We start from the raw sequence: 16410 nt of genomic DNA on the forward strand, positions 1-16410 counted from the left end.
AATTGTAGATTGACCTACTTTTTGTTTCTGGCATTCCGCTGCTTGTTATTTTTTATTTTATTTTCATGTGAAGTACTTTGAGTTGCATTTTATGTATGACATGTGCTATATAAATAAAGTTTAATATGTGAAGTACTTTAGTTGTCAAGGATGCAGACAGAGTTGAACCCAGGAGCAAAGTCACAACAAACTAGAGTATAATAATAAAGTATTTAATAAAGAATTACGAGATATCTTACACAGGGGAATGCAGGTAGGAATCAGGCATGAATCAGAATGACATCAAAGTCAACACATGAACAGGCAGGACATCTGTGACACAGGTTATGAACTGACAATGAGTGTTTGTACTGAGTCCAGTTTTATAGTGAGCAGGTTGATTGGAGAAGTGTTCACTGCTGGGCTGATTAGGTAGTTGACAGGTGTGTAAATGGAACTGGGTGTGCTGGAATGGGATATGGGAGGCCAGTGTGGAGACTGAGGGAGAGACAGAATGTGACAGAGTTGCATTTTATGTATGAAATGTGCTATATAAATAAAGTTTACACCACTGACTGTCCCTCCATATAAAATAAAGGCGAAAGTCATAAAAGAAAATTGATCAGTTACAATTCCAGACTATGAAGAATCATTTAATAAAGGAATACTTCCAGATTCAGTTAAAGATTAGCTACAATAATTGTGATATTAAAAGTTAAATGCTCGTCATATGACATAACAGAGAGGAATGGGCCGGACCCTGCGCGCTGGAGGACCATCGGGAGTTCTTCCTACAGCTCAATGCTGCAGTAATTTGAACTTTTCAAGGCTAGAATAAAAAATAAAAACTCAAAAGCACCCGGAGACATCTGCTGAATGCCCAAAGGTGCCGTGGCGTAATGGTGTGGAGCGCTTGGCCCGTTGCCTCTGCTACAGTTATTTGGCCGGTTCAAGTCCCATGTCATGACATCAAGGTGCTGATGTCAGATTCAGGTTACTGTGGAGACACCTGCTGTAATGCTTGTAATTTGGCACAGACACAAAGAAGGCAGACTACAATCATTTCTCTTAAATTATTTTAATTTCTTGTGTACACTAAAAGTAAAATTTACACACTTAAATTCTCAAAAGAACCCGGGCATGCATGTTAACCTTTTTACAGGCTCTTCAAGTGATTCAGTTTTTTCCATAGGAATTTTCCCGTACATTTTACAGTCCATAGTTTTACTGTACACAGTCTAAAGCCACAGTGAACTATGATTACATCCATTTCATCTTTACAATGTGCAAAATCCTCCTGGGGACACAGGGCTGACAGTGGTACAACAAAAACAAATAGAAAATGAGAGCCAAAGAACAAAAAAGCACTTCGTATCAGAACAGTGTAACATTATGTAACCAAATGCATCAAAGCAGAAATTGGTCCCTTACTTTCCTTTGACGTGATTCAACCTTCAATTCTAAATCATCTTTACATGTCTCAGTGGTTTCAAACAATACATGAATCATTCTTAAACTCACTCCCACCCAAAAGAACAGTGAAGAAAAACATAATTATATATTAAACATAAACTAACCTATCAGTGTCATGGTACGTCTCCAAAAAAAATCAACCAAAACTTGATTGATCCCTGTGGGAAATTAGGTAACGGTGATATTTTATCAGCATACTGGATTTTTAGATCTGACATCTGAATGATGGATGGCTACCTGTCAAAGTGGCTAGTAGTAGTGTAGACAAACTTCACGGCCCCTAGCCCAAATTCTGCTGCATTTGGCCAGGGTTAGCCTAGTTTTCTACCCTTCTACAAAAGTACAGTTATATTCCATTCTTATGGAAACGGCTGGACTGCACTGAAGGGTGGTTTGAGATAAAAAAACAAAAGCAAACTTTAATTACGAGACAGTTAACAACAGCGCATTGTAGCCATGGGTTAAGAAATTAAGTTCAGGATAAAAATCTATGTTCTACGTAGATTAAACAAAGACAAAACAAAAACAAACTAAGGCCTTTAACACAATAGGAAAAACATTCAGCTGGATTTAGCAGGCAGTGTGGTTTCAAGTTAATATATATATATATAAATGTATATTTTTATGCTTATATATATACAGTATATATATTTATATATACACCATCCTGATTCACTTTTATTTGTCCCTCACTTATAGCATTTACCAGTGTTTCATTTCCTTCACAAAGACATGAGTACACACACTCCCACCACACAGAGAACCATAAAATAATCTTTCAAAAATTATAATAAAAACAAAAAAATCTAAATAAACAATTTGTCCCTGATTATATACACGTCATTTCTCCCAAATATAAACGGGACACTTCTTCGAGAAACCTTAAATTAAACGACTCTATAAATAATGATCTCTTCCGCTAGCTATTCTGCTTTAGGAGGTCGCCGGCTAACACTTTCCCCACATACTATATATCAAGACCATTTCCATCTTAGATGGACTATGTTTAAATGCTTCAGTTGATTAAAAAAGAAAAAATACATTTAAAATCAGAGGGGGAGGAACACACCTTAAGCCACAACACGTAAGCAAAACACAAACAAACAAACAAACAAACAAAATGAAGCCTCATTTATACTTTATACTTGCAGTCCGGTGGTTGCATGCAGTAATTAGCAGATATACAAGCTGACCACCTGCAACATTCGTGGCCCGTGGTGAGGTTGCAGATCTGCCATTTACCAAGCATGACACCGGCACGCAACTCAGTATAAATGAGGCTTGAGTTTGAGAAAGTAAGAGATGGACTACATGAGTTGAAGTACACGAGGGGTGGGGTGGGGGATAGGGAGCTATCATCAGTCTGGTGTGGGCTCTGCTGTGCAGCCCAGGGGTGTCAGCGTTGTGGGAAACATCAGAACCTTGGCCTGCATGAAGGACAGGTCCGGAAGACCCGCGATCACTTTAGACGCCTCCTCGCTCAGGTTCTCCTCTTTCCTTGGCTTCCTGGCAGTCAACGAGAGGACAAGGAGATGATGATTATCGATTGTCTTTTTCCAGCACACACCCGAAGATTGAAAAGTCATCTCTTATTGTACATATACCAAAACAATGATGCAGAGAAGCCTCGATCAAAATGCAAAACTAAAAACAAAAAAAGGTAGAAGACACGTTAAGCAAATATCAATGGATTGGTATTTAAGATAGTCAAAGGGAAAGTGCCCTGTCTAGTAACTTCTCCTCCAAAGTGAGTGACACCCAGAGCCACAACACTAGAGCGGGAGACCATGATCTGGTACCACCAAAATTTAGAACAAACTTGGGACAATTCTCATTCTCCTACTCTGCCACCAACATGTGGAATGCTCTGACACCATCCATTAAATTATGTGTAACACTGGTTTCTTTTAAAATGGGCCTAAAACATCTATATCAGGATACCAAAAAGGTATCCTGATATAAATGTAAATTCACTGCCACAGTTTTCCCCTTTATACATTTTTCATTTTTTTAAATTAATAAATCAATGCTATTGAACACTGTGTCTGTGTGTTGGTTAAAAGCATTTAAAAGTGCTTCTGACAAAACTCCATTGGACCCTCAAACTGTCCCTCTTTCATGCAAGTGATTGACAATATATAAAGTCACAATACCAAATTGAATGAGGAAGTATTGCTTTTATTTTCTGCCCGACAACAGATATATACATTGTTTTATTTGTTGATGTGTAAATATTATTTTATGCTATGTTGATGAATTGAATACATACAATGGAAACAAGTCCCACTCCCCAGTACCTTTTTGTGTTATCCTTTTAGCCTTAATGTCTTACTGTACCATGTGCTGTTCACATTCCTGACTAATAAAGCATTCAATGAATGACACGACATGGGACCAGACCTGCTGAAAGACAGTCGTGACACGCTTTGATCTCACGGTGACGCAATCACGTGGTTCATGCATCATGAAACCTCTAATATGAGGATTCAATGTTTGGAACTATGGCCAAAATGTGAGCCGTCTTGTTAATATTTCTGGAGCAAGGGATTGCTGTGTTGCAAATCTCCTGTCCTTTGATAATGGAAGGTCCAGTTTACTGTATTCTAACTAAGGGAAATAAGAACGGAAGCAATGAAATACCTTTCCTCTTGCTGCTATCTTCCTACTGCTTAGATAGTTCCAGGTCCTTTAACTCTACTAGGAACCTTCCTAAGTAAAAAGGACTATTCAAATCCACCCAAAGTCATCAGTATAGTGGGGTTTGAAAGCAGCTCCCCCTAGTGTTCAAAAGGACATTTGCTCACTGACTTTCTGAGGTTCTTCTAACCATCAGTTGGTATGTTACAATTATAAGCCAGGCGATCATTCAATTTGGAGGCAAAGCATAATTTGATGTTCGGGGGAGTTATTGGATTCCATTTCAGTACTGTATGTAAGAGACTTGCTTGATAAAGGTAAGTGAACACTATATTTAGTTATAGCTTTCCGTCATTCCCCTGACCTGGTGGATGTGCTGGTCTTCTCCATAGTGGACATCAAGCGGGCGAAGGCATCTGCCACTCGACTGGAGGAGCCACTGGGGTCCAGCTTGGCGGTGGTCAACTCATATAGCTCTGGGTCCACACCTTGGGAGAAACCAAACAACATGATCACAAAGGAGGTACAGAGTTCGCTGCAACAGATTCTCGCAACAGATTCTCTCTCTCTCACACTCACACACACACACACACACACACACACACACACACACACACACACACACACACACACACACACTTAGTGAAATTGATTTAGGATCAGCAGCCATACACAATCACAGTCTTAACATTGCAAAGATATATTTCACATCTGATTGGGGTTTTGTATTTTCAGACCAGGAATTATTTTTTGTAGGGAGTCAGATTATGAGAGTATCTTTTAAATGAGTAGGAAAGTTTTGGGGGGAAAAAACAAGAATGAAGAGCTAGGAGGCACGGAGATGAACACAGTGCTGGTGCTTCCGTTCCTCCTGCTGACCTGGTATGGAGGGAGTGCTGGTAGAGCCAGAGTCCTCTACAGGGCCAAAGAAATCCAGGTTTAACAGAGAGGAGCCGCCACTTGCTGCACAGCCAACAGGAGTGAGCAGGTTAAGAGAACAGCAGAGAGACAAAGAGAAGAGCAGAGAAGAGACCAACGAGAGAGACATGCAGCTCAGTCAGAGAAGAGTTAACTAAACTAATGTGTTAATCAGGTACAGAAATTTAGACTAAACATCTATAGCTTGATGGAAATATGCTTGGATGGCACTTGAGATATCAGAAGGTATCAAACTTTTAAATGAAACAAGAATGAACTGATTTGACAATTATTATAATTGATTAAGGCTAATAATAATAATATAACTGGGGGTCCATGACAATTTTTGAGAACTACTGACATATGCTATGCTATTAATTTGTTGGATCAGACACAACTCCATTTCATAGATTAATGATGTAATTGAATACCGTCATGTCCTCCCTTGTCACAAGACTGGTATAAATTGCAGTCAACACCCTGAGCGGCATAAACAGAGTTCTCCGTCCTATCAAATAGTTCAGGACGGAGACTTATTGATATCAAAACCGATCGCATCGCTCCACAGGCTTGGAGCGTCTGTTGGGAAACATTCAATGTAATTTCCGGTTGGGATTTCATCCAAAATGTCCCCCCCCCCACACACTTTAGTGGATCAGATCGAAAATCTTAAAACGTGAATAACTCTTGATCAAAATCATTCCGTCCAATTCTAATCAAAGATTATGTTTTAGACGGGCCATCGCGGTCCCGTCGCTATAATCATACCTCCCGTTGTTGTCGATCGCCTCGGGGGTGTTTTTTTACATCTAGCTACTTCAGCTACATCCGGGATAGCACCTGGTGCGTCGCTAAATGTGCTCCGTTGCTGCAAATCGCTGATTGAATGGTCCTAAATACCCCCAGGCGTTCGTGGTGTTAAGAGCTGGCATTGCTACAGTAGCCGAACACCTTCTTAACGCATTAAGACCTGAGGCTGACTCTAAAACACAATCAAAAAACAATTCTGAACAAAGAAAAATAATTTTTTTGATAATAATTAAATTAATTTGAAAAATAAAGTGCCAAGTGAAAAAAACTGGCAAATGTATTATTATATAAAATGTGACAGAGATTCTGCCTAGAATGAAGGTATAATTATACGTCTTTGGTTTAACACTGAGCTGTTCATGTTAATTCTCTTAGGCTTAATTTTTTTATGTTCCCCTCACCTAATGTTTCGTGTAATTGTACATTTATTTTAAACTGAGGTTATGATTTAAGGCAAATAGTTTAGTTTCACTCTGTGTGGCACATTAACATCAATCAACAGCCAAACGTGCCTGTGGCTGGCAGCTGGCAGGTTTGGCAGTAATAACATCTAGTGCTGCTGCCTCGTAAAACACGGAGGAAAGCGTTACGGCTGTCAGGTTTGGCAGCAATCAGCATCTAAAACTCAGTGCCTTATCCACACTTTTCCTGGGCTGTGTGTGCTCCAGTTCCTGTTGATTTCATTGGATATCATTGGTCATCTGACCAGTTTCATTGGATCAAATCGACAGGAACTGGAGCACACACAGCCCAGGAAAAAGTGGATACAAAATGGAAAAGGCGGATGCCGAATTTCTGTAACTGACATTCTTTGGCAATGGGCCCCGATTAACCTCTCCAAGAGACAATAGCAAGTTCAACATGGTGACAGGCAAGGGTTGTTGGTACTTGGTGAGTGGCGGCGAAGCATGAAGCAGAAACAACAGGCCATGAACAGGAAGTGAGAAGGATTGTGTCAGTGGTGTCCAGAGGAAAGCAGACAGAAGTGGTTAGAGAGGTGGGGGCTGGGGAGGTAGGGAGGGTTCGACCTACCGTCCAGAGGGTTCGTAAGGCCACTGCTGCTCCAGTCAAACTGGACGGGTGGGAGAGTCTCCTGCTACAGCAGCCATGCGGTAACCAGCCACAGACATCCACCAGCATACAAGGTGGGGGGAGGAGGAAGAGCATGTCAACACACCAATTAGTCAGACCTATTATTACACATATAATAGAGCCCAGAGTCTTGAACCCAGGGTTCAACGCAGGCTCCAATAATAGGGCAGGTAAATGAACTGCTCACACTGGCTGGTGCCATCACAGAATCCAATAGCAACTTACACTATTTCAAATGGCAACTACATTCTTAGACTACTAGAGCACAGACAGCAAATGATGGGGGGGGGGGGGTGGTTACCTTTCTTAAAGTGAGACACAGTGAACTAATTAATCTGCCACAAACTCAATTGCTGGCCTGCCCTGAATTATATATATTGGCACATTATAGATTTGCAGTTTCGGTTTTGTATTCTCTAAAATGAACAAGCCCTGTCATTTGATATCATAACATATAAAATTTAGTAAAAGCCAGTGTTGCATTTTATTTATTTTGTTGACAAATATACAGATTATGACGGTAACAAGATTTGTTACATTCTATCATGTTGGCATTGTGGTTGCTTTTAATGTTAGTGAGATAAGAATGAAGTTGATTACCGGTATCTCTGCCAGAGCAAAGGCCCTGGGAGGGGAGTAGGTTTTAGCCCCAATCTGTGTGTTTGACAGTCCGGGCCTAATCTCGAAAACCCACTTGACTGATCAGCTCCAAGTACAATGTTTTATATATTGTCTTATATATTTTCGAAATATTTTACTGAACGCAGCAGATTGAGTTGTTTTGGGTGGACCATGAGTCGGTTACCCACCTGGGCTGTGTCGGGCGGACAAGAGCTTTTGGCTGGCCCCACTGGAGGCGTTTGTGCTATGGAGGCGATCATCTCCGCTGCAGAGATGGGCTTCACTGGCTCTTTGGTAGGTTCCAACATGCCCTTCCGTAAAATGACAAATAAATAATAAGGTACAGTACATAGACAATATACATGCATACGTTATGGTTTCCATGCCATATTCTTAATTTAATTAATATCTAATATTAATCATTGATATACCCAAGAAGTCAGTACACAATAAAATGCTCAGTGTTTATCCATTTGTACCTTTGAGGGCATAAAAATGTAACCAAATGATGGACCCTGTGTGTATACTCTCAGTAACACTCAAGATTGTTTTACACTACAGTGTTGTTCATTAATCAGTGTCTGGGTTGTCATGATTTAAAGTGAAGGAGAGCTGAACTCACCAGGCTGGCAGCATACATGGGGACGATCATTGCCTGCTTCTTCTGCCCTGTGAACAACTGTGTGTGTGTGTGTGTGTGTGTGTGTGTGTGTGTGTGTGTGTGTGTGTGTGTGGAGACAGGGGATAAACAGCAGGTTACAACCCTTTATGCCTGTTGAAATTCTTCCTACAGCCTTCATAAACATTTCATAACTTCATAAACATTTGTATACGTTATTGGCTCCTCCAATGCAGTATAATACAAAAAAGAGCACTGTGAATAATTTTCCAATGAGCTTGAGGCTCAGAATGGTCAGAATCATTCAAGCTGCTAAAGTTCTGAACACCTTTCATTCAAATCGGACCCCAAATGAAGGTGGTAGAGCATCGACGAGAAAACGCTGAGACGGACAGATGAAGGACAATACAATACGACCCGTTGTGCAATAAAGGATCAATGAAAACAGTTCCATTCATCCTCTTGCTTTTTTGTTTAGTTTTTACACAAAAATAACTGCAAATGCCAACTGCTCCAAAGTGTGGCTTCGTCTGTAGGTGTTTTAAAGTAACTTTAAAGGCAGATTTTGCCAGCTTAATCCTCCTCAGTCTCATATTGAACCATGTATAAACTGTTTGTACCGATTGTTTGGTAGATCATCAAATAGTTAATGTCAGCCTGAGGATGTCAAGCAGGCTGTGCAGGCATATTGTCGCTGGGCAGTGGGCACTATGTTTTTTTTATCTCCAGAATAGGTCATACCAATCTTGCATAATTGATGAGATGTGGACAGTTCTACTTCTGCATCAATACACTGTCTGCTCCACAAGGTCACTGGAAGAGCTATCATACTTCTACTCGCTTCCCTCCCCCCCTTTTTTGAGCGGTGCTAGCCGCTCCAACATGTGACTTTGTGTGTCTGGGAGGGTGTCTATTAGTTGGTAGGTAGCAGCACGGTTACTGTGCAGTGAAAGAAAAAACTAAAACAGAAATGAAAACTCTGCTGGCTTATGCCGTCTTTGGGAACGCCGTTTTAATCTCGGATGTTTGATTTGCGGCTCATTTCTCTAAACGATATGATCCTCACTTCCTGATTCTCGGTGAAACGGCTTTCAGAATAAGACGCTTTGCCTATTAAATGACTGGATGGCGGCGCTCTGAGCTACCACCAGATGGCGCTGTTGGCATGAGTTAAACAATGAAGGGTAGGATGGAGGTACACAGATGAAAACTAAATAACTTACAATGTTCCGGATGTCGATTCCCAGGGAGCAAAGTAATGTCTTGTTGCTATGGGAACCACCCCACTGATGTCGGAGCCCGAACGCCCCATGGATGTCCAGAAGTTGCTTCCAAACATCCCCCTGCAATGCCCTGGATAGGGATGGGAGGATAATCGTTAGAATCGTGATGAAAAAAGAAATACGCTCACAATAATCACATCGCAGATATTTTAATTTATACTGTAATTGTCCTCCCGTCTCACACACACACACACACACACACACACACTAGGATGAATTAGCTTTAGTTGAACTGCAAATTCAGTACCATTTCAACAGACTTGTAAAAAGTGCATTTTTGTTTTCTCATTCACTGCCAGAGTAAATACATAATTCAGCACCTTTTTCTCTGTGCTTTTATTTATAATTTTGACCCTCTGTTCTCTAGTTAGTCTAGTAGTTATTGTCCTTTGAAAATAGCATGTCTGGCCAAAAATGGAGTGCCAAAGAAAAGAAAATGCTAAATGAGAAAAAACTAAAAACACACAACAGAACTTTGGCGTTTTGGATGTTTTGGATTGACAGAGTGCATAATTAATTAGGGATGCTGGGATTTCAAGTACCGGTAGTAGACAAAGGTGTCATTTTAAGTTTGAACTTTTAAGCATATTTTGATTATTGCAACAATATCGTAAATTTCAATAACTTTTTGCACAATAAATTTCATATCGTCCCATCCCTAGCCCTGGGATACGTGTCAAGCTGCTCATTAGACTGTAAAAAATAAACTCATCTTATTTTTCACTATAACCAAAAAAATCATGCGCACACGCGCTTTAAAGTTTATTGCTTGCCAGACCGGACATCTGGTCACCACTATATACACAATGTATTTCTATGAGAAGACATTTTTGTAATGTTTTTTTGTTATCATCCCCACCCCAAATAGGAAAAAAAAACAAAGACAATACAAAGACAGCAAAATTGAGTAAGTAAACAAATAATGAAACTACAGTAATGTTTTTTTATAGTAATGTTATGTTATCAATGAGTGTTAATGCTTTCCCAATTATTTGGGGGCCCACTTGCAATATCCTCATGGCCCACAGGTTGAGAATGGTTTGGATAGAGCGTCCAGCCGACAGCCAAATGCTGGTGATGCAGGATGGTTGAATGGTGGCCCGTTTCCTGCCCAAATGGTTGTACTTAGAGAAGACAAACCATTAAATATAGCCGCATTTGGCAGCTCGTAATTTCCCCATTCCTCGTTCAACGAAGTGATTAATGTTTAATTGGGACAGGATTCTTGTTTTTCCCCGTGACCACACAGCTGCTGGACCACTGTTGGTCGGTCAATCTGTCTGTCTGAAATGTTTGAATGCCAACCGTAACCGAGAGCTTGTCAGAGTTTATCATGGATTATGTGTGTGTTTTTTTTTGCTTAGTTAGATCAGATAGTAGTCGAGACAGGAAACTGAGGACAGAGACGGGGTAATGGACATGCAACACAGCTCTCCCGCTGGATAATGCCATCATGTTGAAGACATACTATCATTGGTCAGCTACCAGTTATAGAGCAGTGGTTTTCAACCTATTCAGGCCGTGAACCCCCAAAATAATCATATCTGGACTGAACATATTTCTCCTGGAACAAGCAATGAGGTGGTGAAAAAGACCAGGTTGACTGACTCACCACCTGCTTGGGGAGCATCGCTCCTCCTCCTGTTGCCCTGGGTGTGAGCTCCCCTCTGAGGGCTCCAGCAGGGCCTTGAGGGGAGTCACGTCTTCCCCCACGTGGAGAACCGGAGTTTCTGGAAAGCTACTCTGAAACAACCTCTCCAGACGGCCCGACAGCAACGCCTAGCAACACAGAACGGTTCATTTATGTCTAGGAACATGGCCCAAGGTGTTATGTTATACAAATGGATATTTAGTATGTATTAGGTTTAGGTTAGGTTAGACTTCTAAAGCAGATCAGGATGTTTTGCATTTAGCATAATTTCCTGTTCCTCCCAAACGGAATCTATCCTCACAAGCTTATAACCCTATACACAAGCATTAAGCTGAAAAACATCCAAACAAAAGCGGTTGAAAAACGGTTTCCAAGTTGTAAACAGTTCTTTGTTAACACGACAGATTGCAATACAAGCTTCAATCATTTATGGCCTGAGGAAATCTCCCCGACAACTTATTTTTACGATAATCTTGACAATCGGATGCAACTGATCCCACACACTTATGTGTTGTCAAAATATGCTTCAAAACAGTAACCACTTCCCTAGTCTCTCTTCATTACAATACTGCTTTTCTTCTTGGCAATACTGCATTTCTTCTTGGCAATGCCTGCATTGACTGGCAGGCAACTAACGTAGGAATGAGGAACCTTGTCCCGACTATACAATGAATAAACTAATAATTAATAAAACGTAATAACTAATGTGCAGTCTCCATTGAAGTTGTTCAAACGGGTTGTACAGTGGCTGCACAACCCGTTTAAGTTTAATTCTGAGATTTGTCCGTTTTAAAAGAGGAATGTACTGTGTATTAGGGATCTATGTTACGAGTAGAATGCCTCTCTCCAGGTCACATTCCTGAGGGGAGGGCAGGTTATGAGGTCTCTGTGCTTAAGACTATTCATCACTTGTGTGGGTTAGAATAATGCTACCTCTATGTGCATTCATAGTGCAACAATAATGGCATGTAACTTAAGTTTTTCCCAGTAGATGTACTTTACATCCTTGTGACAAATAAACATCTTAAATCTTGAATCCATTTCAGGAATTTCTTGATGCCCGTCTTTAAATAATAGGTCTCCCTTGAAAAATAGGTTCTAAATCTCATTCTCAATGGGGTTTTCTTTCCTGCTTAAATTAAGGCTAAATAGATTGAAATGTCAATGTTCGCTTCCGAACAAAATTACCTCTCATTACAACAACAGATTAATACCACATGACATGACCACATGATGTTGTATATGTCCACATAGTTCCCTGGACTCAAAGAAAAGACTGTGGTTATGACATTGTGTATTACAGCAAAACACTTACTGAATGACTCTCTCTCCTGCTGGTTTGTTTGTTGAAGGCAGGAGTGGCTGTCACACTCTGTTGCCACTCCTCCTCTTTGTTTTCCAGGGGTGCAGCGGCACTCTGCTCCTCGTTGAACACCGCCCAGGACTCCTGCTCTCCTCCCTCACTCGGGTCAGGTTCATCAAAGGCGCTCCAACCTGCATCTGCCCCAGAGTCTCCTACGCCATCAGGAGCCGTGGTAAAATTCCCAAAACTGTCGCTGCATGGGAAATCCGCAAACGTGCTCCGGTCCTCTGCCTCCTCGGAATGAAATTTGGGGGTGTCAAAATCACCAAAGTCATCATCCACCTCTTCATCTGCCATTTCTTCCACAGGTTCATGGGTATTATTTATCCTGTCCTTTTCCTCCTGTGGCTCCAGCTGGTCAAAATCTGCAAACCCCTGGCTGCTGAAGGAGGCTGCATCTCCGAAGTCACCAAAGTCTTCGTCGTCGTCTTCTCCCAGCTGGCTGTGGTCGGCCGGTGTGGCGTTGTCCTCTGGTAGGGGAGGAGACGGCACAGAGCCCGTGGTACTCATGTCCCCATACTCCTCCAGGGCGTCCGTCGACAGCGGCCTGCCAAAAGATGTCTCTGTCTCAGTTTCCGTCTCGTTACCGGACCCCTTCCCGTCCAGCTGCCCCCCCTCACTATCCTCAGCAGGCTCAGTTTCCGTCTCGTTACCGGACCCCTTCCCGTCCAGCTGCCCCCCCTCACTATCCTCAGCAGGCTCAGTTTCCGTCTCGTTACCGGACCCCTTCCCGTCCAGCTGCCCCCCCTCACTATCCTCAGCAGGCTCAGGCAAGAGGCCGGTTTCACCACCGCATGCTGCTTCCTGGAAATCGTCCCCGTCAACCCCATTGAGAGCGACCGGTTCCTTAGTGCAAACTGCCTCCGAAGTGGCTTGCTCGTGTGCAAAGGCTATGTCCCTTTGTTTAGAGTCAGCATCTGCATGAGAGCCCCTATCCCCATTACTTGGGTCATCTGGGGCCACAGCAGAGAAAGATATGGAATCAGAGCCGGCCATATTAGATCCGGTTCCGTTTGTGTCCCTGACATTGTCCTCTAAAGTCATTCCCTGTTCTATATTTGAGTGCTCCTGGCAGACATCTTCCTCTAGCCTGGGATTGTTCACGTTCCCGCTTATGTCTGTTGCCTGAACGTGGTGTCTTTCAGCACCTGGGAAAGCGGCAAAGTCTGCAAAATTGTCCTCCGGGCTGCTGGGAGGGAGGGCATCAATATCCTCTGTGGAGTTTCCTTTTTTATGAGAGTGAACAAACTTCTGCAAGGGAGGGCTTCCCTGAACTTCAAGCGTTGCAAATCCATTCGTTAGAACCTCAGCGCCTGTGCCGTTGCAGTCGACAATCTCGACGCTGGCTTGGCCGCTCCCGCTTAAATCCGTGGTGTTGGAAAGGACTTTTTTTGTTTCGTTGCCGACAGTTCTATCTGAGGGACTGTGAGTCTGACACACTCCTCCTGGCACTAAGCCATTGAGCTTCGAGAGATCGCTCGTCCCATTTGCAGAGGCGAGGCTGGAACGTCCCACCACGCCTCTGTTGCCGAGGAGTTCAGGTGGAGAGGTGGCGGCCAGGCTTTGGGACTGGGTGAAGGAGGTGGGGGTATCAAACTCGGTGAAGCTGATGCTGTTGGGGACGCCGGTAGAGAAGCCGCCAAAGTCTCCAAACTCGTCTTCCTCTTCCTCCGCGCCATCCTCCATGGGCGGCGGAGAAGACGAGTACATGCGGATCACATCTGGCTCCATGGTTCTCAGGCACACACGACGAGTCCTTCAGCTTACACCTGGGAAGAAACATCGACATTGTTAATATTTCATTATGTTTCACTTGTATTTATCATGTACTCGTCTGGTATTAAGTGAATTATAATTCTTGCTCACTAACCAGAAGGGCAGTTCTCAATAGTGCTCCAGATTAGCTCGGTCTGATGTGTTGCTATGACACTATGACCTTGCCACAAATTAAGTTACCAAAGCACTCTCGAGCAAAACAGGACAAATTGTCTGGCATTCGAAGAGTAACTGTGAGATGTAGAAAAATAACTTCTACACATGAACACACAATTGATTTTACAAACTCAAAGTCAAAGACTAACCACATGGCTTGAGCTCTGCACTGTGCATTGATCATGGGAGGCACATTTATGACCCCCTATGTTGATAGCCATTTGGAGGTCAAGGTGATATATGTAGCCATAAATATTAAATACTGTATATTCACGGTGATAGAACTTATATTTACAGCCTCCCTGTGCCCTACATTATGTTAACTCAGTCACGAACCTTTCCTTAGAGCCCCATCCCCCTTCTTAAATATGACAAAAGCTGAGACCCCTGTGTGCGCAAACACTTTTCATATGACAAATAGCGAATCTACAAGCATTGTACGTGTTGTAGATAGGCTATTTACGCTATTTTAATAAACATAAAACATTTTGAATTTATTTTTGACAATACCATGAAAAACTACCATGTTGGACTACCAGTAATAGGTAGGTGCCTTCAAACCTAAGCCTCGCAAGTCCTCCATGATACTATTCCCGCTCCACTTTTACCTGTACGTTTCCAGGGTTGCATGCTGCAGTACAAACACATGAATTCCCCCATTGGGATAAATAAAGGTCTCTATAACATCTTGCCTGTCAATTTTCAGTCAATCTGTTTGCATTTGTTCCTGCTCAAAAACATTACAACACTGACAGAAAAATATTAAAAACAAGAGTTCCGACTTCTAAAAAAGCTGTATGTAAAATGTGTCACCTACACGTTTGTCACCTATAGGAGTATAGGTGACACATTTTCATGCTGTTTTACACTAGCCTTGTTTGTTCTTAACGGTAGCATACAGCTCATAGCGGTCTACCCTCCCACCTCTCCACAAAACCAACATCACTGATGACCTCAACCTTCAAAGCCCCGAAGTGTGAGTGTGTGTGTGTGTGTGTGTGTGTGTGTGTGTGTGTGTGTGTGTGTGTGTGTGTGTGTGTGTGTGTGTGTGTCAAAGGGGGTGACAGGTAGTGCCATGTTGTATTTAATGACTTAAATGCTGGCATGACATTTCAAAGAACAATAAACTAACGTGGTCAAGCCAGCAACATCAGTTGAGCTGTCAAACAGGTTCTCGTTAATTTAACTTGGCAAAAGAAACGTTCTACTGCAGCCACGTTCGATGACTTTAAGCCAACTATCAAGTTAGTCAACTTTCCCATGGTTTCTCTCTTACCAAACGTTACTGAATGAACCAAGCTGGAAAAGCTAACAAACCAACCAGCTATCAGCATTACGCGTCAGTCAGTACGAACATAGATAACTTAGATAAGCCATCAAAACCAGATAACATTAACTTGACGTGTAAATAATAAGGCAAGACGTCATCTCACTAGAACAAGAAAAATAACAATTTTGCTCTGGCTTGCTTCGCAGAGATAGGGGTGGCAACGTTAGCTTCATTATCCTAGCTTGTGCTAGCTGCATGACTTGTTGTCATAAATCCAAATGCGTTAGCCTAGTGTCACTTACTAAAGTTAATGGCAGTAAACGCCGACAGCAATGCACAGCCACCTCAAATACATCAGTCGCCACTGCGAAGACGGAGACGACCAGAAAGTGACATGAAAGCTGTCCTTGTTTGCTAACTACGCAGCTAGCTAGGCTATCACTGACAACAACAAGCATCATTCCCCTATGTGGATAACATGGAGCTAGCTGCTATGCTAGCTTATCCAACACATCCGGGTTGGTTGACAGTATAACCATTTACAAAACAAACGTTTGGTGCTAACCGTAGGGTCCTGGCCGCTGGTTTCCATGACTCAGATGACGTGAGAACGTCCCATGTTGTGTTGAAAAAAAAGCCAACAATATGGCTCGTAAAACACAAACAGCCGGTTGATGATCTTCTTACTTTGGCCCCTTCTCCCCTGCCAGTGAGTCCAGAATTCTACTACCCAGCATGCACTGCAAAGAGAGAGAGGACTGT

General features: G+C 42.3%; 1 protein-coding gene across 3 annotated transcripts; it reads right to left on the reverse strand.

Annotated features, from left to right (window-relative positions):
* Nucleotides 1-1047: 1047 nt before the first annotated feature.
* Nucleotides 1048-16357, reverse strand: aftpha (aftiphilin a). 3 transcript variants are annotated; one of them, XM_080760170.1, is made up of 9 exons: nucleotides 16214-16357; nucleotides 12399-14215; nucleotides 11048-11211; nucleotides 9373-9502; nucleotides 8153-8209; nucleotides 7719-7841; nucleotides 6850-6913; nucleotides 4454-4577; nucleotides 1048-2958 (listed from the first exon to the last, which is right to left on the reverse strand). In XM_080760170.1, exons 2-9 carry the CDS (start codon nucleotides 14175-14177, stop codon nucleotides 2811-2813), a joined length of 2589 nt encoding a protein of 862 aa, XP_080616296.1. In that variant the 5' UTR covers nucleotides 14178-14215; nucleotides 16214-16357; the 3' UTR covers nucleotides 1048-2810. The 3 variants fall into 3 exon arrangements, with proteins under 3 accessions (XP_080616296.1, XP_080616295.1, XP_080616294.1); XM_080760169.1 differs by having other exon boundaries at nucleotides 6850-6910; nucleotides 11045-11211; XM_080760168.1 differs by having other exon boundaries at nucleotides 11045-11211.
* Nucleotides 16358-16410: the final 53 nt, after the last annotated feature.

Source organism: Protomyctophum bolini (genome assembly GCF_963924005.1).
Source record: "Protomyctophum bolini genome assembly, chromosome: 3".
Lineage (NCBI taxonomy): Eukaryota > Metazoa > Chordata > Actinopteri > Myctophiformes > Myctophidae > Protomyctophum > Protomyctophum bolini.